This window comes from Hordeum vulgare, chromosome 7H (genome assembly GCF_904849725.1).
Source record: "Hordeum vulgare subsp. vulgare chromosome 7H, MorexV3_pseudomolecules_assembly, whole genome shotgun sequence".
Taxonomy (NCBI): Eukaryota; Viridiplantae; Streptophyta; class Magnoliopsida; order Poales; family Poaceae; genus Hordeum; species Hordeum vulgare.
The window spans coordinates 99,671,147-99,695,213 of NC_058524.1; the positions used below are offsets into that span (position 1 = coordinate 99,671,147).

The 24,067-nt window shown below is 44.1% G+C and overlaps 4 protein-coding genes across 6 annotated transcripts; 2 read left to right on the plus strand and 2 right to left on the minus strand.

The window, feature by feature from the left end:
- The first annotated feature begins 1,080 nt into the window (after window positions 1-1,080).
- LOC123407012 (signal recognition particle receptor subunit beta-like) lies at window positions 1,081-4,849 on the plus strand. 2 transcript variants are annotated; one of them, XM_045100040.1, is made up of 6 exons: window positions 1,081-1,424; window positions 2,256-2,338; window positions 3,195-3,281; window positions 3,421-3,572; window positions 3,780-3,911; window positions 4,416-4,849. In XM_045100040.1, the coding sequence occupies exons 1-6, from the start codon at window positions 1,295-1,297 to the stop codon at window positions 4,603-4,605; spliced, it is 774 nt and encodes a 257-aa protein (XP_044955975.1). In that variant the 5' UTR covers window positions 1,081-1,294; the 3' UTR covers window positions 4,606-4,849. The 2 variants fall into 2 exon arrangements, with proteins under 2 accessions (XP_044955975.1, XP_044955976.1); XM_045100041.1 differs by having other exon boundaries at window positions 1,126-1,424; window positions 3,424-3,572.
- A 2,296-nt stretch (window positions 4,850-7,145) lies between these two features.
- LOC123407013 (uncharacterized protein YuxK) lies at window positions 7,146-9,315 on the plus strand. Its single transcript, XM_045100043.1, has 3 exons — window positions 7,146-7,466; window positions 7,649-7,816; window positions 8,584-9,315. Exons 1-3 carry the CDS (start codon window positions 7,235-7,237, stop codon window positions 8,811-8,813), a joined length of 630 nt encoding a protein of 209 aa, XP_044955978.1. The 5' UTR covers window positions 7,146-7,234; the 3' UTR covers window positions 8,814-9,315.
- Window positions 9,316-9,423: 108 nt separating this feature from the next.
- LOC123407010 (DNA polymerase lambda) lies at window positions 9,424-13,679 on the minus strand. Of its 2 annotated transcripts, none has more exons than XM_045100039.1 (14): window positions 13,451-13,679; window positions 13,224-13,373; window positions 12,703-13,056; window positions 12,260-12,353; window positions 12,048-12,178; window positions 11,662-11,724; window positions 11,400-11,579; window positions 11,257-11,310; window positions 11,051-11,139; window positions 10,593-10,683; window positions 10,231-10,311; window positions 10,017-10,084; window positions 9,838-9,922; window positions 9,424-9,747 (listed from the first exon to the last, which is right to left on the minus strand). In XM_045100039.1, the coding sequence occupies exons 1-14, from the start codon at window positions 13,556-13,558 to the stop codon at window positions 9,649-9,651; spliced, it is 1,647 nt and encodes a 548-aa protein (XP_044955974.1). In that variant the 5' UTR covers window positions 13,559-13,679; the 3' UTR covers window positions 9,424-9,648. The 2 variants fall into 2 exon arrangements, with proteins under 2 accessions (XP_044955974.1, XP_044955973.1); XM_045100038.1 differs by having other exon boundaries at window positions 11,224-11,310.
- A 95-nt stretch (window positions 13,680-13,774) lies between these two features.
- Window positions 13,775-20,024, minus strand: LOC123407009 (cell surface glycoprotein 1-like). Its single transcript, XM_045100037.1, has 5 exons — window positions 19,872-20,024; window positions 18,574-18,670; window positions 18,425-18,468; window positions 18,205-18,294; window positions 13,775-17,624 (listed from the first exon to the last, which is right to left on the minus strand). Exons 1-5 carry the CDS (start codon window positions 20,007-20,009, stop codon window positions 14,133-14,135), a joined length of 3,861 nt encoding a protein of 1,286 aa, XP_044955972.1. The 5' UTR covers window positions 20,010-20,024; the 3' UTR covers window positions 13,775-14,132.
- Window positions 20,025-24,067: the final 4,043 nt, after the last annotated feature.

Sequence of the window (24,067 nt, forward strand, 5' to 3'; positions counted from 1 at the left end):
ATCATATGATCATGAACACCAAGTTCCATAGAGAAAACTGACTTGAGAAAAAGGGGGCTCCTCCAGTACTGCAACTCAGGGCAAGGCATGGACATCAACGTGGAAAGTCAAAGTGCCATCTAAGTATAAAAGATTTTTGTGGCGGCTAGCTCAGCATTCGATCCCATCAGCTGATGTTTTACGCCACGACCACATGCCTGGTTCACCGTTGTGTGCCCTCTGTGGTGTGCAAGACTCATGGAGGCATGCACTTTTGAATTGTACAATGTCCACCTCTATTTGGTCCTTAACTGAGGAAACTCTAATAGAGCAAATGAGTTTGAATCATGACAGTAATGCAAGGCACTGGATCTTTACTATGCAGGAAAAACTATCAAAGGAGGAGTTCCTACGACTCTTGGTCACCTCGTGGGCAGTTTGAACAGCTAGAAGAAAGGCTATTTATAAAGACATATTTCATAGTCCACTCTCAACTCATCACTTCATCAGTTCTTACTTGGCGGACTTGGAGCAGAAGACAAAGCTGGCAATGCAATGGGCGCTGATTGAATGACCAAGTGTTTGGCAGCAACCACCAGAGTTGTTGTTCAAGATAAATACTGATGCATCGGTTAGTAGGAATCAACGATATGAAGTCGTGACGGCAGTTTGCAGATCACATGGCAGTATCTTCCTTGAAGCTTCATCAATCGTTTTTGGAGGAATCCATGATCCTCCAACACTTGAGGCACTCGCAATTCGAGAGGCCTTTACGCTCGCTCAAAACCTTAACTTGCAAGAGATTCATGTTGCTTTTGATTGCAAAATGATGGTAGACGACATCAAGCAACGCAAAATGGCTATTATGAAGCTATCATCCATGAAATAATAGACTATATTTTTTTATTACTTGTAATTTTGTTGACGAGTTTAGGAGCTTAAATTTTAAGCTTCATAATTTAATGAAGCATGTTTTAAACCTAGGAACTGACCGTCGTGTTCGGTTAGGCCATCCCGGAATTTTTTTGTTCGTTCATGTAAACATTATGACGGCTGAATAAAAACTTCATCAGATTGTCTGAGAAAAAAAAACGCGAACTGTTTTTTTCTTTTTCCTCCCAGCCTCCCCATTTCTCCTCCCGTGCGAAAACCCTCGCCTCGTCGTCCTCCTCATCCTCCTCGTTTCTCCTACCTTCCTTCTAGAAATCTCTTCTCCCCTCCCCTCCCCTCCCCTCCCCTGCGAGATCTTCCGGCGCCCCGCGGCCGCTCCCCCCACCCCCCAGCTTGCCCTCTCCTTCCCTGTGCTCGCGCGACGATGGACGAGTTGGTTCGCCAAGCGGAGGCGTGGGCGGGCCAAGCAGAGCACTGGATCCGCCAGCAACCCTCGGAGCAGATTTACGTCGCGGTCGCCGTGATTGCGGTGACGATTCTCGTGCTGGTCGCAGGTGAAGTGCCAAACCCGACCTTCTTCCCGCATTGCACCTTTGCCCCTGAGTCCCGCGGTATCCTGTTTGCTGTTAGGAAAACCTAGGTACATGTGGCAGGTAGTAACGGGGAACTGGCTTGAGTACGCTTTCAAATTTTCCTGGAAGAATGGTAGCTGTCCCTTTTGTTTTGACGAATTAACTAGCTGGGGATCTGAATGGCCAATTTTGTGTTAGCTGTAGCCTGTAGTTATACTGGCACTGCGTTGGAATATGATTGAAGCACAATCGAGTGCATGTCTTGGATTATGCAGATAATCGCTGTATAGTTGTAATTCCGAGTATTCTGTGATGAGCTGGTAATTTTGGAATTGAACGAACTTGAGTGGAAGCATGGATACGGGTAGCTCCAGTTAAATTTCATACTTCAGCTGATTATGATACATGATTTGCTGTGCATTACAATTTGTAGCAATGTAGTAGTCCTGCCCTGTGATACACCCATATTATTTGTACATGTGCCTTGTAGAATGGTAAATACTGTCAGATGTTACAGTTAACAAGTTCTTAGGTGTCAGGGCATCTCACAACGACAATGACATTATAATATATGTGCGCTAAAAAAGTGGGACTTGTGTTTCTTAATCTATAGATAATTTATATTCAGAAGTGTGACATTATTACTCCTTGTTAATGCCATAGTGTATATAATGGGTGCACCCAAAGATGTAAAATGTCTTGCTGTATTCATTATGCTTGCTTAGGTTTCTGCTTTTGTGACATAGAATTTCATCGGTACTATTTGTGTAGTAATTAACATGCAGTTGCTTTGTATGTTTGATTGTTTAACAGCTTCCTGTCTGAAATCATCGAAACCTAACACCATAGTTCTATCCGGGCTTAGTGGCAGTGGCAAAACTGTTCTTTTCTATCAGGTATCGTTCCAATTCTGTATGTGGTCCTCTTTCTTTTGTGCTTCCCCTTATCTAGTGAGACAACTATTCAACTCCTCATGGACTAACATGGTATCATAAAGTATGACAAGAGTAATGACCATGCATGCGTTGCCTGACAAGCTTGATTGCTGCCGTTTGTCTCTCTGTGTTGCCAAGTTTTAGAAGTTAGGCATAACAGGTGTTACTCTGACAGAGACCTTAGTTTCAAAACAGGGACGAAGCTAGAAAAAAACCTTGATGGGGTCATATCCATAACAATGGGTCATCTTCTACAAATCAACAGCGATTAGTACTAAATTAATGAAAGATTTAGTAATTTCATTGGGGTCAATTGACCCCAATGCCTACATGCCAGCTCCGTCCCTGTTTCAAAACTGACATATCCGGTGTCTGATTTGCCAACAATTTTTTAGACATAGCATATGCCATTTATGAAGTAACATGGATTTGGTTTTTCTGATTTGGTAAAAAAGATGGGGCATGTGTCTGACTAATACTGAGAATGACGTTATGATATCTGGTTTGCAATTTGCTCTTCTTTATGCTTCCTTTGACCCAGTTTGTTCAGTAGCTTATAACATGATCTTTTAGCTGCATTTCCACTCAGGTTGCCTTGGTGCCATTCTGTTATCTGTCATGCATCTCTTGCGTCGTCCCCTTGATTTTACTGTATATATGATTTTGTATAGTGCATGCCTGCATGGCAAGATTTTGGAGAACAAAGACTACTTCTCATTTCCTTTTTTAGTTTTAATTATCTTTCCAATGGAGGAATTACACAGTTTCTTTGTATTATCTTTTGCTCTTGTGCTAATTTTCCATCTCTCTTTTTTAGCTTCGCGATGGATCATCACATCAGGGAACTGTGACTTCAATGGCACATAACAATGCTACATTTGTGCTGCACTCAGAGCTGGAAAGGGTTGGAACTTTCTGGAGATGAATCCCTGCTACACCTTGATATTAATATAACTGCGCAGAATCAAGGATACCGTTTTCTTATAGAAACATATATTTGCTGTCTGCATGATTTTTACTCGACTTTGTTCTTGTCCTCTCAGCAGAAAGGCAAAATGAAACCTGTTCATGTTATCGATGTTCCTGGTCATGCAAGGCTGAAATCGAAGCTTGATGAAGTCCTGCCTCAGGCAGCTGGGATTGTTTTTGTTGTCGATGCTCTGGATTTCTTGTCTAGCATGCAAGCTGCTGCAGAGTAATTTTGCTGACTTACTTTTTGTTAGTTGGTGTTGTTTTGGCAAATTTGATGGTTTCTAATTTTGCGAACTTTGATTATCAACTCCATCATATGCTGGATTCAAACTAGGAGTGTGACTAGGAGCTTATTTCATATTCAAACATGTATAAAGATGTTTGAAGCAGTCCGTACCGTCTGACAGTATTCTCTTAACTCTTACTACAGGTACTTGTATGACATTTTGACAAAGGCAACTGTAGCGAAGAAAAGGATTCCTGTTCTGATATTCTGCAACAAGACAGATAAAGTTACAGCTCACTCAAAGGAGTTCATCAAGAAGCAGTTGGAGAAGGAAGTGTATGTTTCTTCTTTCATATTTAACATTCTTGCACAGTTGGAACTCAGAATGCATCAACTTGGGCTGGCATGTTTGACAAATTCTGTGAATTTATACGTATTCTTAGATTAAGGCAGCGATTGGATTGTCGTTTTCAACCCTGTTACACGTGTAAAATATACAGACCATAATCCGTCGTTTTTATTTCCTACTGAAAATCATACATGACCAGTAAAATACAGTTGTGAAACTAATACGGGTGTATTAGAATACACCGATTCCAAGCGGCCCCTAATACTGCAGCTTGAACGTAGGAGCACTTGTTTGTTTTTGTGTATATTATACTGCGGAAAAAATGCTTACATACATGTATATTCTACTCACATTTCCCTGATCCTGGAACAATGGTCAGTGGAGGTCACTCAGTAACTACTCATATATCTTGAATAACTTGTGAAGGAGCATAACAGAACAATGCACACTAACTCTCTGATACGAACTTGTGTTAATTCTGTCATTTGTAGAAACAAGCTCCGGGAATCAAGGAATGCCATATCATCCGCTGACATCACTGATGAAGTCCAAATTGGGGTCCCCGGAGAGGCATTCAACTTCAGCCAGTGCCAGAACAAGGTCATAGTTGGTGAAGGTGCTGGTCTGACTGGTGATGTTTCAGCAGTCGAGCAGTTCATCCGCGAGTATGTGAAGCTATAGATTCGTCTTTTACCCCATCGTCATAGTACTGACTATGTCTCTGCAGAAGTGTAATCTGATCTGTGACTAATTTTTGCCCGACGAAAGAAGGAAAAGCGGGAAACCATCAGCGTGATTCCCTATCTCATTAAATCTATTGTTGCCCTGACTTGACTTGGCGAGATGTAGAAAATTGCATTGGTACTTCTGACCAACTTTTGAGAATTCAGAACCTGATCTGTTATAAAACTATCGTTGAATGTTATTCTGTAGGTTTTATTTCATTTTTAGCCATTCTTAGGGCAGGATATTAGGAATGTGTGATAGTGTTCTTGTGAAATCTGTCTGTGCCTCATAGTCATCATAATTAAAGAGCGAATAAGTGGGAATGGATCAATGTATATCCCCTTGAGCCATGACTTGCTAGTCATCTGCTGACTATTCAGAGCAGCTGCAATGCTCTGAATTCAGCATTATATGGTTTGTGCTTAACCTGTATGGTTTGCATGTTCTGCAAAACCCTTCATGGTTTGCTGTTGGAACAGCTCAATAAGATGGTCATGCTTGTGGAAAGTTATGTTCCAATCAAATTAGTTGGAAGTTTTTTGTCAACATTGGTGAAATATGTACTTAAATTTGCAAATATTATATGCTTTTATTTTGTCAATTTGAATGGCCAAAAACGTGCTCCTGATATCATGAATAGGGCTTATAGAGATAAACGTCTTCAATACAATGTTGTTACTTTTATTGAGAATGGATAGTTATGATGCATAAGGAGCATTTAACTTCCAACAATGTTTCATGCCCGCAAGCGACATATAACCTGTGCAAAGTATTATTTACCTAAACATATCGAGGAATATAGGAACAATTTCAAGGGTTGAATCTTTTTTCCTTTCCTTTTTGCGGGAAAAGGGTTGAATCCTTGAAAATCCTTTGAATCAGATAGACTTGGGTGACCAGCTCTATATTTAAGAAGGACAAATCAGATCAACGGTTTGAATACTGTAGCTTCTCATTGTCATGTGCAATAGCTACTCCCTCTGTAAACTAATACAAGACATTTTCGATCCTATTCAAGAATTCATCTAATTAACCAATTAACTTACTGATTAATCCCTACTCCCTACTCGTAGGGTCAACGAGTAGCCGATAAACCAAAAAAATCATTGGATTAATTAATTAAATGACCGATTACCTTGATGATTAGTCCATAAATCACCTACTCGCCAGCCAACCGAGCAACTACCCGTTAATGATTTCCTCATTAACTTCCTTGTAGAAGCACCAGTCGAGAAGTCGTCGATGCAAACCAAGAGAAGTGGCAATTGCGATTCGCAAAGCAAATCGCCACTCCGGAGAAGAAAATACCAATAAAGGCATGTAAAAACTATGAAGACCATGAAAACTAGCCAAATCCAGACGAACCCATCGAAAACAAAAATCGTCAGGATCTCAGAAGACGCCTCGGAGATAAGGCTTCACACCTCTGACGACAATAAGCACACCAACAAAATTAGAAAAAGAGCAGCGATAACATTATTCCTACATTCGAACATCACCGCCCGCTTGCCGCCCAAATAAAACTTGATGACTCCCTAAAGAAAACCTGGAGAAACTTTATCATGTTGTCTTACAAATAGGTCTAGATCCGACATCGAGCTCGCTGCAGTCTAGGGCCATGCACCGACTCTCCCTTCTTTGATGATCTACCTGTGCCAAGTCGACGTTGACCAACGTGTCTGCCGAGCACGGTCTGACAAAGACCACAATAAGAGCAAGCATCTCCTTCATCATCCCATAGCAACGCTACAACTCCTTCATATACAACGGCCCCCAATAAAGACCACCCAGCCACCGCCGGTGTCGCACGGGCTTTGGTCAGCAGCGTGCCCTTGCAAAAGCGAGAGAGGGAATAGATGGAACGACACATAGGGTTTCGTTAGTCCGAGGTCTCACGTAACAATATAGTTTATCTGTCTTTTATAATGAGCCTTTCTTTTTCTTCTTTCGAACCAATGATATTTTTTTTAAAAAAATTAATCTATTCATAATCAACTATGGCAGTACAAAGAACATAGAAATATGAAAAAATCTAATCAGGTCCATGAACCATCCAACGACGCAGTGAATGCACAAGCATTTTTTTGCGAGATAGCATGTTTGCGCAAAACCATATTTTTAAGTTAGCATCCGAAGATCGAGTTCACGTGCAGGCTTAAACTTTAGACCAGAGAAAATATTTAATTAGAAATTACTCCCTCCGTTCCTAAATATAAGTCTTTTAAGAGATTTCACTAAGTGACTACATACGAAGCAAAATGAGTTGATCTACACTCTAAAGTATGTCTATATATACATTCGTATGTAGTTTCTTAGTGAAACCTCTAAAAAAGACGAACGGAGGGAGTATACAAGAAGGACAGAGAGGAAAAGGCCCACCACATTTGACTTGCTCTCCAAGCGAAGCAGCCCCGGGGATCCGCTGTCAGCATTGAAAATGCGACAGTGAATGAGGAAAACAAAACAAAAGAGAAAGTGGCCAAGCGCAGAGGGGGAGGAACAGGAAAGGTTGGGAAAACCGGCCAGGACCTGTGTAGAACCGCCACCTCGCCGCGAGGGAGGAAAGGAAAGAGAGGGAAAAAAAATGCTCGCCCGCACCCTCGTCGGCCGCCTCCGCCCCCGCCTCGCCCCGTCGCTCGCCGGCCTCGGCTGCCGCGTGTCGGCGGGCGCCGCCGCCACCGACATCGCCGTCGACGACGACGCGCCCGTCCCGGTCGGGGTCGGGGCCACCGCCGCCGCCGTCGCGGCCACCGTGCCCACCGTCCTGCAGCCGCGCGTGCTCATCTACGACGGCGTCTGCCGCCTCTGCCACCGCGGTGAGCGCACGCCACCTCGCCCTAGGACACACGCTCGATCCCTCATTCCTGGGCACCATTTGGCTCCAACCGTGGCCTAATTTGGGCCGAGCGATCCGCGTTCGGCGGCTCTGGTTTGCTGCGCCTGGGGGAAATGGGAGTCGCTTCTGATGTGAAATCGTTCGCGGTTTTTCGCAATGCAGGGGTGAAGTGGGTGTTCAGGGCGGACAAGCACGCCAAGATCAGGTTCTGCTGCGTGCAGTCCAAGGCCGCGGAGCCGTACCTGAGGCTGGTGGGCATGGACCGGGAGGACGTGCTCCGCCGCGTCCTCTTCATCGAGGGGCCTGAGGCCTACTACGAGGGCTCCACTGGTCAGTATCCCCCTCTTTCCTCCTTCAAATTCAGAGCAGGCTCTTCCTGGTTAAGTGTGTTCGCGTCGAGATTTTTCTGACAGGTTACTAGCAATGTGATGCTGGGGTGATGGTGATCCCAGTTTTAGGCGCTGGGAATAGTAGCAAGTAGCATCACCTGAGATGAAATTCCTGCTTTAAGGCTGAATTGCTGCCATTTCTGCTGAATGCTAACATGAGTGCCACTTGAATTCTTATGTTGGTTTTTATTTCGGTACCATCTAGTATCAACAAATACAGTACGGTATTTATCATAATTTCTGAATTGGGAGCCGATCACCTTGCCCTTCTCGTTTATTCTTATGAGTCAGGCCAATTGCAGGGTTTATCTTTAGCTAGGCTTGTGAAGGATAGGGAAGCACCTTACCTATCATTGAACCCATATACAGTTGCTTCGCTGAACTTGTTTATGCTATTGTTTGGCCCATGCCCATCCCTTGGTCAACCAAAAGTTGTTGCAATGTTAACTGTTTTTGCTCTCCTGCACTAAATCGTGTAAATTTGTACATGTGTAATTATGTTTAGATTATAGTTTAATCAGTCCTTGAGGCATCAGAATTCTGAAAGTATACAAAAAGTTTCAGCCTCCATATGCTTGTTGCAAATTATAAACAAGAGCTTCTTAACATACTCAGTTCAGCAAAAACAGTCATAGTACAATTATTCCATCGCAGTTGATCCTTTCGGTTGTCATGGCACTAAACATCCTCAACATTTTTTGGTTGCAGCTGCGCTGAAAGTTGCATCATACCTGCCTCTTCCCTACTCGGCGCTGAGCTCCTTGCTGATCATCCCCGTCCCATTGCGCGACGCAGCCTACGATTACATCGCAAGGAACCGGTACGACTGGTTCGGCAAAGATGACGAGTGCCTGGTGACCAAGGACCGGGAGCTTCTCGAGCGTTTCATCGACAGGGACGAAATGCTCGGTGACGGTCCCAGCAACAGCTCTTATTGACCACCGCTGTTCGCTTCCTGGTAGCTGTAGGCAGAGGAGATGTAAGTAATCTTCGCAACTATGTAGGCGATAATGGTTAGTTTGACTCGAAACCCTGGAACTTCAGCTCCGTTTTCAGTAAGTAGCTAAAAGTGCTGGCTGGGATGCAGCATATATCGCAACATCGGTCAGATGTTCCCACTTTGCGTGCGTGCTAACTTTTAGATCTGGTTAATTTCCAAGTAAAGGAAGGGGGGAGGAGAGTTTTTGGATCTGGATTATCTCACAGTGCAACAGGCTTTGAAATGCCCTGGGCCTGTCAAGTTTCTCAAGATGTATCTGCGACATTGTGCCTGCAACTTTGGACCGTCCTTTTGTTGATGATAATTCTGTAGTAGTAATAAATAACTTCAAGGCGCATTTCTTTCTTGTCGGATTCCTGAAAACCCTGTGATTATATGGGCATAGTTGCCAAAGACCCTGTGATTTATGCATTATGGCGCTCGAGCTACATTATCTGAAACATGTTTTCTGAAATTTACTACTGTACTTTTATATTCTGCTTTCGCCTGTGATAGCTGCAGTTGCAAAAAAAAAACCATGGTGTCCATTGAGAAGGTGAAGAAAGTTGTTGAACGACAAAATAGCTACATACTTGTCCGTAGATTCATGCGGCATGAGGAACATTCTCCCTACTGGTCTAGATTACAACAGAGAACAACAACTATATACGAGCCTGCCAGACTACATCTTCTACAAAGGTTTGCTACACATCCTTGGAAACAGCTACCAGCCGGCCTGCGGTGCAAAGGAGAAGAACTACACAGGACTGGCAAAGCTACATTTTCCTTCAGAGCTACAGATTTCGTTCATGAGGTTCCAAGTAGGGGAACCCGAGCGTGTCGAACACGTCCTTCTCCTCGTGGCAGTTGACTATAGCCTCTGACCTCCCCGCCTGCGAAATTCACAATAAAAAATGAAATGCCGACAGAGAAATGAAGGGAGACAGAATTGTAATGACCGACAAATAAGTGTGTGTGCTTACGCGCTTTCCACCACTGCTCTGCGTAGCAAGATACAAACCCGTGTCATCAAGCACGTAACCTTTGGATTCTGCTAGTATTCTCAATCTGCATGTTGCAATTGTAAAAGTTATTTCTAAAATATATATAGAGGGATTTTCATAACCATGGCATTATGTATGTATAAAGCTCGAATTTATACCGTCGATTGAGGACGTCGTTTCCGGTCCAGGCAAGCAGTCCGGATGCATACCTGTTCCTTGGGTATACCTGTCAACACCAAACGGCAGGGACCGACACGAAGTGAACTATGTTTTTCAGTTCCAAAAGAAACAGATTGTGCTAACTGAAGAATAAAAACGTCAATAGGAGTATAACCAAATATCTCCGACTGGAATAGTTGAGTCGCTCCATACCTTGAGGTCAATGCGATGCCGCAGCTCACGCCCAGGATATGTGCAGAGACCAAAATATGTGTCAACCCCGCTGTCAGTTCCCTGCATTTCATTGAGGGATGTTAGCTAAGTCAAACCTTCTTAACACACTTTTTCAGGAAGTTGAGAAAGGACCTTATCAGATATTGTAACTTTCTACGTACTTTTTATCACCACATTGTTTTTTTGGATTATTATTTACTCCCTCCATATCTAAATATAAGATGTTTTTGCAGTTCAAATTGAACTGCAAAACCGTCTTATATTTTGATACAGAGGAAGTATATGCTAATTCTTCCATATAATATATCTTCTCAAATTCTGTGGAACTGGTGGCTACATACCTCAATACTGTTTATGCTGAAGATAAGGTCCTCCCTTAAAAAATTGATGTCCTTCAACCTCTGAACAAACTTCGGCAGGAAACCTACATGGCTGCAAAGAATTGTACGGCCCGATTCACAACTTTTTGTTCTACAAAAAACTGTTCTTGCATAAATACGAATTGACATGCTTATAGCGGAGAATACGTCATCAATCTGAACTTGCAAGTTACAATAAGTTGATAACAATGTTCATTACAGAAGTTAATGACAATGTTGTATAACTAAACTGCTGCTCAGAATGATAGCGAGGTTCTGTCTTCTCCTCATTTTTTAATTTCGTGGCCAGTGTTGAATTCATTAGAATATGCATACATGAGTGGACCATAGAAGCATACATTCTCCCGATATGTGAATATAAAATCATTAGACAAGGCCTGTTCAATTCTAAACCTGGTTTCACATGCTTTGTAGTATACCTTTTACCATCATCGTGAGTAATCACAATATCCATGTCACCGCAAGATGATTTTCCACGTCTGTAAGATCCTCCACATACAATTGTCACCTTGAAATAAGAATCACGTGTGACAAATTTTAGAAATAACAATAGTTAAGCGATTGGCCTTAACAGCTTATGTGTGGTCCGCACAAATAGTTCCTCAAAATGGTCTATGTAACTCACTCCAGGCAAGATATCCTTCCCAACTTCTTGTAAAAGCTTCTCCATCTCACTGACCTAGATAAGAAAAGAATGCAATGTGTGCTGTGTTGCATGCCTGTGAAAAATCAAGTACCTAATGGCAAACAAGTCCACGAATTACATACCTCATGCCGAGGGATTCTTTGTCTGATATCGTCAAAGAATTTCAAGCCAGTCCTCTGAGCATATGTAAGTGAGTCATCTTTCCGAAGGTCATCAAGGGTACGGTGTCCTTTATCATATAACTTAAGAGCGGTTGCAGGACCAACACCCCAAACTTCACCGAATAGGCTGACTGCCCGGACCTTTAGAATCATGTAAATTTATTATCAGAACATGCAACTGAATAATGCTTAAGAATGTAATCTTTGCTCAAAATAAGGTTACCTTTTCATCATTCTCAAAGTGTTCCAGTTTGGAAAGCTTTCCTGTTGTCGCTATTTCATTAATCTGTGAATCAAATGATGAATGAAAAATCAATGTTTTCTTGGAACTTCTATGTTCAAACTCCTATTTGGCCCATACTATAACTACTCAGCGTCATCTGGCGCCTTAGGTTTTATGCTATCAGCGAAAATGGCAACACTTCTTTCTAGTAAAAAAGACAAAGAAAATAAGTCCATCTTATTATTATGTAACAGGAAGGAGTATTAGTTTCTTTTACATTGGAGTCCAAAATACACTTGACAGCTTTTAAAAATGTTAAAAGAGTTGCGCCCTACACTTGCAATCACCAACAAATAGTAAGAAATGATAGAATGAGACATACATACATGGTCTTTCAAAGATTTCCCAATGGCAGGCAGGTTTTTAACTTGGTCGCCACTTTCTATTTTGAATGGCAGTTTCTCGATTACGGGAATGGCCTTGTAATAGCTAAATGATCTCCGGTCATCTCCCATGGCTTCAAGAGAAAAATGAAATTGCACAACAATCACCCAAATGATGAGAACATTACTAAGTACAATGTGTCAGTGTCCTTTACCTCTATATATGTTGATAAGTTTTCCAAAAATCTCAGTGATGTTCCTATTGAGGTCTGGTGGAGCATATGTTGTGGGTTCCCCAGAAGAAGCTTCCTGGGTTGTAATAACAAATAAATAAGCATGCAATGCAGGAATCTCTGTCTGTACAAAAATGAGATGAAGCCCAGCACTGAAAAGTGAGGACGTTCAAGATTGCATTCCACGGACCAAAATTGGAACAGATATAAAGTTGCTTGACAAAAGGAGTACAATTCCAATATTCAGCAGGCATGTACGTAGAAACTATAGCTCAGAGTTCATCAGAAATAATAACATTTCTATTTTGATGGCTCACTGTGTATAAACTTTGACAAACTATAGAAGAATATGTGTCAAAACAAGCTAATTTAAGCTTTAGAGAAAAGATGATTAGGTACACTGGTTTATCAGATCATTCTTATACCTCAACATCAAGAGACCCTACGGTGTCCTTAGTATCCCCAGAGCTAGTCTGGCTATGTGCAAACTGACCAGGCCCCTTTTCGACACCTGAACCATGATGCGCATGTGTACTGGCGTCTCGATGCTCCCTGGTAGGTACCTCCTCCTTCACACCCTGTCCACCAGTTCCTTTGCGATTCTCGGGATCCTGGGATGAGATTTTGCTCCTTTTTGAAGGATTCGACACGCTTGTACCTCCGGCGCCAGCGGCCTTTTTGGGTTTAAATTCCTCTTCGTAGTTGATGGCGAACTTGTGCTCGGGCAGCCTCTCGCCAGACTTGAGGCATTCCTCCAGCCAGTCGAAGGAGACCACGCTCTGCGATGAAAACCGAGGCACCAGGCTTATGTGAATACCCACATTACTTTGGCAAGTGCAAAGTCATTTCAGAGCCCCAATGCAGATGTGCGGTTGCGCATAGGAAAGTGTAGAGACTAGGGTTCTACAGGGTCAAAGGGGAACGGGGGGGAGCATCTAGCCATTACCCCCGTGAAGCGGTGGAGCCAGTCGGCGCCGAGCTCCCGTAGCAGCGCCTTGGCGTCGGCGGCGAGCACGTGGTTGATCCTGGCGCCCTTGGCGTCGGCGTCCTTCTTCTCCAGGCGGCCCCCCATCTGCACCAGCTTCTGCTTCCACACCTGCAATCCAGAAACCTAAGCGCACACGGAAGGCAAACCGGGGACGGGGGCGGAGAGGGGGGGGAGGAAGCGGCGACCTCGAGGCGGCGGGACTGCACGCCGTGGGGGACGAAGAAGGCGGAGACGCCGCGGAATATCCCCTCGGGGTCCCTCGGCGGCTCCGCCGGCTTCCGCTTCGGCGCCATCGGAGCCTTCGCTCCTCCCTCCTCGCTCCGTCGCCGCTGGGGTTTCGAGGGTTTAGGCTGTTCTGGCACCTTTTTTTTTATGGAAGGTTGTTCTGCACAGCGGCAACTTCACATGAGGACATTGCTGCTGAACTGAGCAAAAACTCTGAATATCTAGCCACAGCACACAGGCAAGCAATTCTGTACCAGTTCAGGTTCAGCAAGCGCAAACAAATCTGAACCAAACCATCATGTACATCATCTGATATCTGATATACAACCAAAAATATGAGCAACAAACCAAAGCACGCCACACCAACAGGAATATCTGTCGAAAAAAATTAAAAAGACCACAATGCTGCCCTCCTCCTAATGTGGGGAGGGGTTTATTGCCTGTGGGTGAGTAAAACCAAGTAAATACTCTATCCTTCTCTCTTTTCTCTCCTCAAATTTTACAACTCAAGCATTGTACAGACAAAAAAAAAAAGCAAAACGGCACGCAAAACTATCGACGGTAGTATCGATCCTTCTCCTGGTTAAAAACTGTTCACTGATGCGCAGTGACTGTGCCCGGCTGACCGCTGTCTTGGCGAGCTCAGGCTGGTATGTTCGTCTCTGTGGCAGGCGAGGGTTTGTCGGTGGCCGAGTCCGTGTCGTCGTGCGATGGTGCCTCGATGGCAGCATCGGCGTGTGACGCCTTCTCGCGGGCTGCGCCTTCTTCTTCCTCTGATGGTTTGTCAGTGGATGGCTTCTCAAGAGCCGTGCTATCCTCTGATGGCTTCACAGTGTCGTCTTCTTTCTCCTCCGATGGCTTCTCAAGTTCTGTTCTGACGTTTGATGACTCGGCACTGGCTTCGTCTTCCTCTGATGGTTTGTTGGTGACTGGCTCCTCAACAGCCATGCTGTCCTCTGATGGCTTGTCAGCAGTGTCAACTTCTTTCTCTGATGGCTTGACAGCAGTGTCAACTTCTTTCTCTGATGGCTTATCAGGATCCACTCTGTCGTCTGATGGCTCAGCACTCACCTTGTCTTCCTCTGAAAGTTTGTCAGCAGTTGGCTTCTCAAGAGCCACGCTGTCCTCTACTGGCTTAGCATCATCTTTTTCCTCTGATGGCTTCTCGGGATCCAGTATGTTTGATGGCTCAGCACTCACCTCGTCTTCCTCCGATGGTTTCTTAAGAGCCCCGTTGTCTTCTGCTGGCTGAACACTTGCCTTAACTTCTTCTGATGGCTTCTCAGGAGTTACAGGAGCATCCTCTGATGGCTTCTTAGGAGTTACAGGAGCATCCTCTGATGGCTTCTCAGGAGCTGAACTGTCCTCTGATATCTTAACACTGGCCTCACCGACATCTGCGGGTTCCTCAATAGATGGGGTGCTTTCTGGTGTTGTTTCTAGTGCAATGCTTTGAGGCGGTGTCAGTATCTCATCAGAAATCTCACGCTGTGCAGGTTCCTCGGCGGTAGTGCTAATCTTTCGAGTGCTTTCAGGCAGTGTTCCAGTAGCTAAGCTGCTTTCTGATGGATTATCAGTAACAACGTTAGTCTCCGTCTCGAGTGGCTTCTGAATAGACCCATCCTTTTGAGGTTCCAATGGCTGCTCGGTTAAATTATGAGGAGTTGCATCGGTCTGACGTTCCGATCGCTCCTCGGTAATTGCATCAACTTTAGGTTCTGAGGGCTTCCCAGTAGATGCATTGTTCTGAGGCTCTGATGGCTGTCCTGATAATTCAACAGCAGCTGCATCACCCTGAGACTTGGATGGCTTCTCAGCAGAGGCGTCACTTTGATGGACTACTGGCTCCTCCACTGATGCGGCACTTTGAGGTTCTGATAGCTGCTCAGCCGACTGATCAGCAGCTGCATCTATTTGTGGTTCTGATGGCTTCACGGTAGCTGTGTCAAATTCAGGCTGCAATGACTCCTTAGCAATTGCATCAGTACTAGGCTCAGTGGATGCATCCTTTTGTTGTTGCGATGGTTGCTCCACTGTAACCTCAGCCGGTGCAACCCATTGAGATTCTGATGACTGCTCAATGACAGCATCATTTTTAGCTTCCATTATCTGGCCAGTTGCCTCTTGAGGAACCACAACGTCTTGGGATTGCAACGTCTGCTCAACAATTGGCTTACTTTGAGAATCTGACAAGTTATCACCAGAAGTGGCATCCATTTCAGGCTCTGGTATCTTCTTGAGAGAGACATCATCTTGTGTCATCAGGTCCCTTTGTGGTTTAGCATCAGTAATATCTTCACTTTGAAGTTGTTTCTCAACAGTCTCTTCAGTCTTAAGTTGCTCCTCAGAAGGTTCATTCGTTTGTAATGGCTTCTCTTGGGAACTTTCTTCTGATGGCTTCCTGGTGATCGCAGCTATTTGAGGTGCCTTTCCTTGAGAACTTTCTTGTGATGGCTTCTTGGAGGTTGCAGCAATTTGAGGTGTCTTTGCTTCAGATGACTTCTCTTGAGAGCTTTCTTGTGATGGTTGCTCCGTGATCGCAGCGATTTGAGGCGCTTTTTCTTGCGATGTCTTCTCTTGAGAACTTCCTTGTGGTGACTTCTCGGTGATCACAGTGATTTGAGGTGCCTTTTCTTGTAATGGTTTCTCTTGAGAACTTTCTTGTGATGGCTTCTCGATCACTGCCTTGGTTTGCAATGCTTTATTGGTAGCCATATCACTCGCTGCCTGATTTTTTGGAGTTATACTTCTTTGCCATGACTTCTTCACGGCAAAGTTGCTCGGGGCTGGCTTGGTGACTGTCACATTGCTTTGTGTCGTTGTCACAGCTGCTGCGCTGCTTTGTGATGGCTTCTCAAATGAAGTGTTGCGCTTCCACTGCCGTTTGATTGCTCCAGTACTTTCTGTTTTCTTTGCATCGACTACACTAGTCTGGGGTTGCTTCTCGGTTCTCGAGTTGAATTGCCATGGCTTTTTCACTACTACTGCAGTGTCCTCTGTAGGCTTCACATCATCTGCACTAGGTTGTGGAGGTTCCTCACTGGGCTGCTGTAGCACAGCTGCATTAGTTTGTGGAAGTTCCTCACTGGGCTGCTGTAGCACAGCTGCATCAGTTTGTGGAGGTTCCTCATTGGGCTGCTGTAGAACAGTGACCACTGTACTGGTTTCCACTGGTTTCATATCAACCTCGCTGCTCTGCAGAGATTTCTCACTGGCTATTCTGCGGCCCCATGGCCTTTTAATTGCTGTGCTGCTATCTAATGGCTTCGTGTCACTCGTCGGTGTCGGCTTCTCAGTTGGTCCACTGTTTTGTTTCTGGTTCTCAGCAACCACAGGGCGTTGCCATGTTTTTTTGACCACTTTGCTGCTTTCTGATGACTTCACATCATCTGCACTGGTTGATGCTGGCTTATCCGATGGTAACATGCTCTGCTGTGGATTATCAGTAGGTAGACTGCGCTGCCATGACTTTTTTACCACTGTGCTGCTGTCCAACGGTTTCACATTAGTCCCGTTACTGGATGACGGTTTCTCAATGGCTGCATCGCTCGGTGATGGCTTTTCAGTGGATGCACTACTCACTAACGGCTTATTTGTGGGAAGACTGCGTTGCCATGGTTTTCTTATTGCTACACTGCTTCCTGATGGCTTGGAATCAACCACACTGCTCTGCGGTGGCTTCTCGGCACTGCTTTCTAATGGCTTGTTGTTAGCTACAGGACTCTTTGACTCGCTCTCAGTAACACTTTCACTTTCCGCTGACTTCTTGACTGTGCTTTCTGATGGTTTAGCAACATCAATGCTACTTTGTGATTGTTTTTCAGCTGCAACATCCTTTTGGGATGGTTCATCAGCTATGAGCTCATTTTCTGAGGTCTTCTCACCGACTTCATCACCTTGACCTGGCTTGTTGGTGGCTTCTCCAGTTTCTGGTAGTTTCTCGACAGCCACTTTTGCATTTGCAGTGTTCTCTTCAAACTGACTGAAGTTTCCCTTGACCATAAACAACTGAGAATGGTGGGTCTTGCAATAAAGTTTGCCTTCATGCGTGACATTGTTGGATGGGCTGAGTGTACAACCACCATGAGTGCAACGGAAGCATGATTTGTGATACGAGCCTCCGTTAAGATCAACCTGAAAGAAATGAGTTGAATGAAAAAACATGTTGAATAAGGTAAATACAGATATTGGTAGAATGAGAAAGAAAAGACATTCAAAGAAAAATATTGCTAAAAATGCAAACACTATAGGCATTTATTGGATCCACAATAGATGGTGAAGATAATTATATGTCACTTCCGCAGATATGCACTATGTTATAAGAAGGCATTGAAGACTCAACAAGTACTATTAGATTGGTATAACATCTCTTCACAAAAAAAAATGATTTGGCTCGTGGATGAGATATTGGTTAGTTCTTTTTTCCTGCATGTTACTTGCAAAGTTGCAAGTGGAATTAAAGAACTGCATTAGATTGTAATATAATAAATGGCAAGCTTGATTACATTTGCAATTGCCATGGAGCTAGTCTTGTGATGAATTATGACAGTTTTAGCAAGATGACAGAACAAACCGCAATTGCTCTGTACAACTTACAGACACCAGTAACTCCGGCTATTATAGAGAGAACCAAATACACAGAATACTTATTTTTCTGGGCAGTTGCTGATTTAATGTGCGTTGAAGTAGCAGCCAAAGATTAAATAGTACTGACCTTTTCAAGAGGGTACACAGTCTTGTTACAAACTACACACTTGTCTTGCGTGCCAACAAACATGCTAGAGAATCTGCTGTTTTGCTGGCCCTGCATTTTGGAAAAATATCAAGGAGGAAATGAACATAATGTTGTGTATATTGCAACATATGACAAACAATTTCAATGCTAGGCGTATGCTTCAACCACACAAAAGGCGTGTCCTACAGAAGCTCAATACCTTAGGCCCATTTGTTTTTTCTGATTTAGCTGATCTTGTCACACCTGACACAATACATAATTGCTAACAAATTTAGAGGAAAATATGAAAAATTAATCCTGACAATAAACACATATGAGTGCGAATGAATCAAGTGTTGCCTTCAGTACCTTCAAAACTTTTTTCCAAACTGCCAGTTGATTTTAATATCTGGTCATAGTGAGGTTTGCAGTACAGGACACCTTCGATGGAAGAATAATTACTAAACTGCAGCACAAACAAGAAAGGAAAGGACAAATTTAGTTCCACTGTTAGTCTACTTTTATGTTTCACATGGAGCTTTGGCCACAGATAGGAAAAATAGTACAATGCCAAGTAATATTTTTTTTTGAAATGAGGAGTACCAATGCCAAGTAATATGATGTAGCATAAAAGATTTAATGCGGGTATTTCTGCTTTCGGCAAAATAATTAAGTTCCTTTAAATAATAGAGTACAGACTATGTCAAGCATGTGGTCCGAAGGAATGTTCAATAATGCAAGGAGCCCATGTCTAATCTAGGACCAAGAGCGCACACATATCAACTTAAATTTGTTTTTGGCTTTATTGGTAGTTCATTGTGTTAACTCTTGACTGCATACTCCCTCCGTCCCAAAATAAGTGACGCACATTTAACACTAAGTTAGTACAAATTTTATACTAGAGCAACGACATTTATTTTGGGTCGGAGGGAGTACATCTTTATCACGGCTCTAAATTGCTTTTATGCTCTCTAAAAGATCATTACAGGGATCCTAAAACAGATCAGGGCTCAAGGGGTCCACTCTGACCCACGGGCAAATCATTACTAAACTGCATGTGATATGCTGTCGTGCCCGTTTCTTTAAGGACAGGCAAGTACAATGAACCATCATGCTAATATGACACATCAAGTGCGATGAAGATAGATTCCTTGAAAGAAGTTAAATGCATACTATAATATCATCTCTCTCTTTTTTCTAGAAGAAAGGCTTAAACCGTGTGGTGCGGTACTCATTACCACTCCCGGATGAACAATCTGCCGGGCGTGCAACAGACAAAATCGTCGCGGTCGACATGAACACGCGGCCTAATCGTCATAACTGGTTGTGGTTGAGAAGGAGAAACCCGCACAGCAAGTACAAGCACCAACCAACGCATCAATCAATCAATCAACCGAACGATTTGAACGAGGACGGTCAATCATAAGCAAGGTAATGATGCTCAGGTACGCATTACTAGTAGTGCTTACTTGTGTAAAGCTCGCAATAATAGCCCGAATCACGGGGGCGTAACATAACCATGCAAGCATGTTATAAATCATAGCATCCGTCCTACTTTGGTGGACAGCTGCTACTGCTGCTTTATTCAGATCATGTGAACAGTGAAACTCTAGTTGGCTGGCATGATTGTGGTCAAGGGGGGGAGGGAGGGGGGCGAGGGGATTGACCTGGAGGGTGCTCTTGCAGTGGTGGCAGCGGAAGCAGGGGCGGTGGTAGGCGCGGCCGTCGGCGGCGAGCTCCTCGACCGGGTACACCTTCTTGCCGCAGGAGGCGCACTTCTGCGTCGTGCCGCCCCACGCCGCCATCCCCTCCTCCCCCTCCCCCTCCCCCTCCCCGTCGCCGGCCAGCTCCGCAGCCCCCGCGTCCCGCTCTCCTCTCGCGATGGCCAGGTGCGCGTGTAGGAGGAGGAAGGATCGGGAGGGAGGAAAGGGAAAGGGAGGGAGGGAGGGAGGGGCGATGATTAGTGGAGGTGAAAGCGGCGGCAGCACAGCTCAGAGCTGTGGAGGGAGGGGAGGAGAGGAGAGGGGGGAGGCTTGGCAGAGAGCAGAAAATAACGAGCGGCAGCGCACGCAGCAGCGGAGTTGGTGCGGTGTGCGCTCCTACTTTCGTCAAAAGGGGGGAGGGATTTGCTACGCCCACCACTCCACGCTGCCGCCTGCCAAGAGATATCCGGCCATGCGGGTGTGTGTCGTGCGCCGTCGATTGATGATGACAATTCAGCACAAAGAAAAACATCTAGTATGCTTGTTTTTTCTACTATTAGGAATATAATATGATGTGCCTTTAGGGCCTGTATATGCGCAATATTCGTAAGCTTGTCTAAAACCTTTCAAACCCTAGACTCATTTTTAAGCTTTTGTGTAAACAACTCACATATCCGTCTCTGATAATTTTCGATTGAGTGACCGGCGGCGACGCCTTTTCATTAACGGCTCGTTTGACACCACTCATTTTATTTCATTTGGTAGGAATAGAAAATTCTTGAAATGGAAATCAATTTGCGAGAACACATGTTTGGCTGTCACATGGATTTCTGAATCAAAATGATTACCACTTATCTTGTATGACCATCATTTTGGCATGAATTGATAAATCCACGTCGAGTTTGACTTAAATATGAGCGTTATAATAGACTTATAAATTTAAATTTGTGCCAACATGAAATAAGTTTCAACACATGGGTTAGAAAATAACATCATAAAGCATAAACCCATGTAATCGAACTTGGAAAAAATGCATGGTCAATAAACACCGTTGGATCCTTGGCGACGAGGTACACGAGGGCGTTGGGGATGAGCTCGGTGAGTTACCAAGGATCTGAATTCGGTGATGCTCTGGTGGTGTGAGGGAGACCCTTTCTCCCCCTTTTCTGTTTAACCTCGTTGTTGATTGTTTGACTAAAATGGTACTTAAATCTCAAGAAAGCGGCTTGTTTACACGCTTAGCAGCGGACTTGATCACCAATGGGGTGGCCATTCTGCAATACGTAGATGATACAATTTTGTGTTTTGACCATGAGCCCAGGAAGGCTTTAAACATAAAATTGTTGTTATATCTCTTCGAAATCATGTCTGGTTTGAAGATCAACTTTTTAAAAAGTGAAAAAAATTCAGTTTGTGTTGATGATGAAACTATGAGAGTTTATGCTGATATGTTTAACTACCAAATAGGATATTTTCCTATTAAATACGTGGGTATGCCCATGAGCTATGGTGGACTTAAGGATAGCGATTGGTTGTTTGTGTTGGAAATATGCCCTAAAGGCAATAATAAATTGGTTATTATTACATTTCCTTGTTCATGATAATCGTTTATTATCCATGCTAGAATTGTATTGATTGGAAACTCAAATACATGTGTGGATACATAGACAACACGCTGCCCCTAGTGAGCCTCTAGTTGACTAGCTCATTGATTAAAGATGGTCAAGGTTTCCTGGCCATAGTCAAGTGTTGTCACTTGATAACGGGATCACATCATTAGGAGAATGATGTGATGGACAAGACCCAAACTATAAACGTAGCATATGATCGTGTCAGTTTATTGCTACTGTTTTTCTGCATGTCAATGTATCTGTTCCTATGACCATGAGATCATGCAACTCCCGGACACCGGAGGAATACCTTATGTGTATCAAATGTCGCAACGTTACTGGGTGACTATAAAGGTGCTCTACAGGTATCTCCAAAGGTGTCTGTTGGGTTGGCATGGATCAAGACTGGGATTTGTCACTACGTGTGACGGAGAGGTATCTCGGGGCCCACTCGGTAATACAACATCACAACAAGCCTTGCAAGCAATGTGACTAAGAAGTTAGTTACGGGGTCTTGTATTACCGAATGAGTAAAGAGACTTGTCGATAACGAGATTGAACTAGGTATGGAGATACCGACGATCGAATCTCGGACAAGTAACATACCGAAGGACAATGGAAACAACATACGGGATTAACTGAATCCTTGACATAGAGGTTCAACCGATAGAGATCTTCATAGAATATGTAGGAGACAATATGTACATCTAGGTCACGCTATTGGTTATTGACCGGAAAATGTCTCAGGTCATGTCTACATAGTTCTCGAATCCGCAGGGTCTGCACACTTAAGGTTCGGTGACGTTTCGATATAGCTGAGTTATAGGTGTTGGTGACCGAAGGTTTTTCAGAGTCCCGGATGAGATCCTGGACGTCACGAGGAGCTCTGGAATGGTCCGGAGGTAAAGATTGATATATAGGAAGTCCTGTTTTGCTCACCGGAAAAGTTTCGGGCTCATCGGTAGTGTATCAGGAGTGCCGGGAGGGGTGTCATGCCCCAAGGGGCCTCATGGGCTGTGCGAAGAGATAAACCAGCCCCTAGTGGGTTGGAATAAGTTCCCACTAAGGCCCATAAGGTTTGAGAAGGAAAAAACACAAGGTGGAAAGAGTTTCCAAGTGGAATGGAGCAATCCTACTCCAAATAGGATTGGAGGAGGACTCCTCCTCTCCTCCTTGCGCAAGGGAAAAAAAGGCAGCCCTCTCCCTCCTCTCCTCCTATATATACTAAGCGTTTTGAGGGTTTTAGACACAACAGAAAACAACCACGTGTTGCCCTCTCTCTGTAGATCTGTTTCTCCTCTAGTTTCAGCGGTGCTTAGGCGAAGCCCTGCTGGAATAGCACCACCACCATCACACCGCCGTGCTGGAGAACTCATCTACCTCTCTGTCCCCTCTTGCTAGATCAAGAAGGTGAAGATCGTCATTGATCTGTACGTGTGCTGAACGCGGAGGTGTCGTCCGTTCGGCACTAGATCGGGAAGGATCGTGGTGGGATCGCGGGACGGATCGTGATGAGATCACGGGACGAGCTGCGATTTGGATCGCGAAGATGTTCCACTACATCAACCGCATTATATACGCTTCCGCTTAGCGATCAACAAGGGCATGTAGATTCACTCTCCCCTCTCGTAGATGATCATCACCATGGATAGGTATTGCGTGTGCGTAGGAAATTTTTTGTTTCCCATGCAACGTTTCCCAACAGTGGCATCATGAGCTAGGTTCATGCATAGATGATATCTCGAGTAGAACAAAAAAGAGTTTGTGTGCGTTGATGTTCAATTTGCCGCCCTCCTTAGTCTTTTCTTTATTCGGCGGTATTGTTGGATTGAAGCGGCCCGGACCAACTTTACTCATACGCTTACGAGAGTCCGGTTTAATCGACTGACATGCAACTTGTTGCATAAAGATGACTCGCGGATGTCTGTTTCTTCAACTTTAGTTGAATCGGATTTGACCGAGGCGGTCCTTGGAGAAGGTTAAATAGCAATTTGCATATCACCGTTGTGGCTTTGCGTATGTAAGATGCGATCATACTAGATACCCATAGCATCCACGTAAAACATGCAACAACAAATTAGAGGACGTCTAACTTGTTTTTGCAGGGTATGCATGTGATTTGATATGGCCAAAGACATGATATGATATATTGGATGTATGAGATGATCATGTTGTAATAGTTAAATATCGACTTGCACGTCGATGCTACGGCAACCGGCAGGAGCCATAGGATTGTCTTTAAACTAACGTTTATGCTTGCAGATGCATTTACTATATTGCTAGGTGGTAGCTTTAGTAGTAATAGCATAGATAGCACGAGAGCCTCGATGGCGGCATAATGATGGAGATCGTGATGATGGAGATCATGGTGTGGCGCCGGTGACGATGAAGATCACGCCGGTGTTTTGGCGATGGAGATCAAGAAGCACAAGATCATGGCCATATCATGTCACTTATGATTTGCATGTGATGTTAATCCTTTTATGGACCTTATTTTGCTTAGAATGACGGTAGCATTATAAGGTGATCTCTCACTAAAATTTCAAGATA

Coding starts and splice junctions, on each gene's coding strand:
- LOC123407012 (XM_045100040.1), top strand. CDS start 1,295: ATGGACGAGTTGGTTCGCCAAGCGGAGGCGTGGGCGGGCCAAGCAGAG. Junction 3,282..3,420: donor TGCACTCAGAGCTGGAAAGG/GTTGGAACTTTC, acceptor TTGTCCTCTCAG/CAGAAAGGCAAAATGAAACC. Junction 3,573..3,779: donor AGCATGCAAGCTGCTGCAGA/GTAATTTTGCTG, acceptor CTCTTACTACAG/GTACTTGTATGACATTTTGA.
- LOC123407010 (XM_045100038.1), bottom strand. CDS start 13,558: ATGGCGCCGAAGCGGAAGCCGGCGGAGCCGCCGAGGGACCCCGAGGGG. Junction 11,140..11,223: donor ACCATTTTGAGGAACTATTT/GTGCGGACCACA, acceptor TCTTATTTCAAG/GTGACAATTGTATGTGGAGG. Junction 9,748..9,837: donor AGAGCAGTGGTGGAAAGCGC/GTAAGCACACAC, acceptor TGAATTTCGCAG/GCGGGGAGGTCAGAGGCTAT.
- LOC123407009 (XM_045100037.1), bottom strand. CDS start 20,009: ATGGCGGCGTGGGGCGGCACGACGCAGAAGTGCGCCTCCTGCGGCAAG. Junction 18,671..19,871: donor ACTGCAAGAGCACCCTCCAG/GTCAATCCCCTC, acceptor TTTGTGCTGCAG/TTTAGTAATTATTCTTCCAT. Junction 18,469..18,573: donor TTTGGAAAAAAGTTTTGAAG/GTACTGAAGGCA, acceptor GTATTGTGTCAG/GTGTGACAAGATCAGCTAAA.
- LOC123407013 (XM_045100043.1), top strand. CDS start 7,235: ATGCTCGCCCGCACCCTCGTCGGCCGCCTCCGCCCCCGCCTCGCCCCG. Junction 7,467..7,648: donor CTGCCGCCTCTGCCACCGCG/GTGAGCGCACGC, acceptor TTCGCAATGCAG/GGGTGAAGTGGGTGTTCAGG. Junction 7,817..8,583: donor CTACTACGAGGGCTCCACTG/GTCAGTATCCCC, acceptor TTTTGGTTGCAG/CTGCGCTGAAAGTTGCATCA.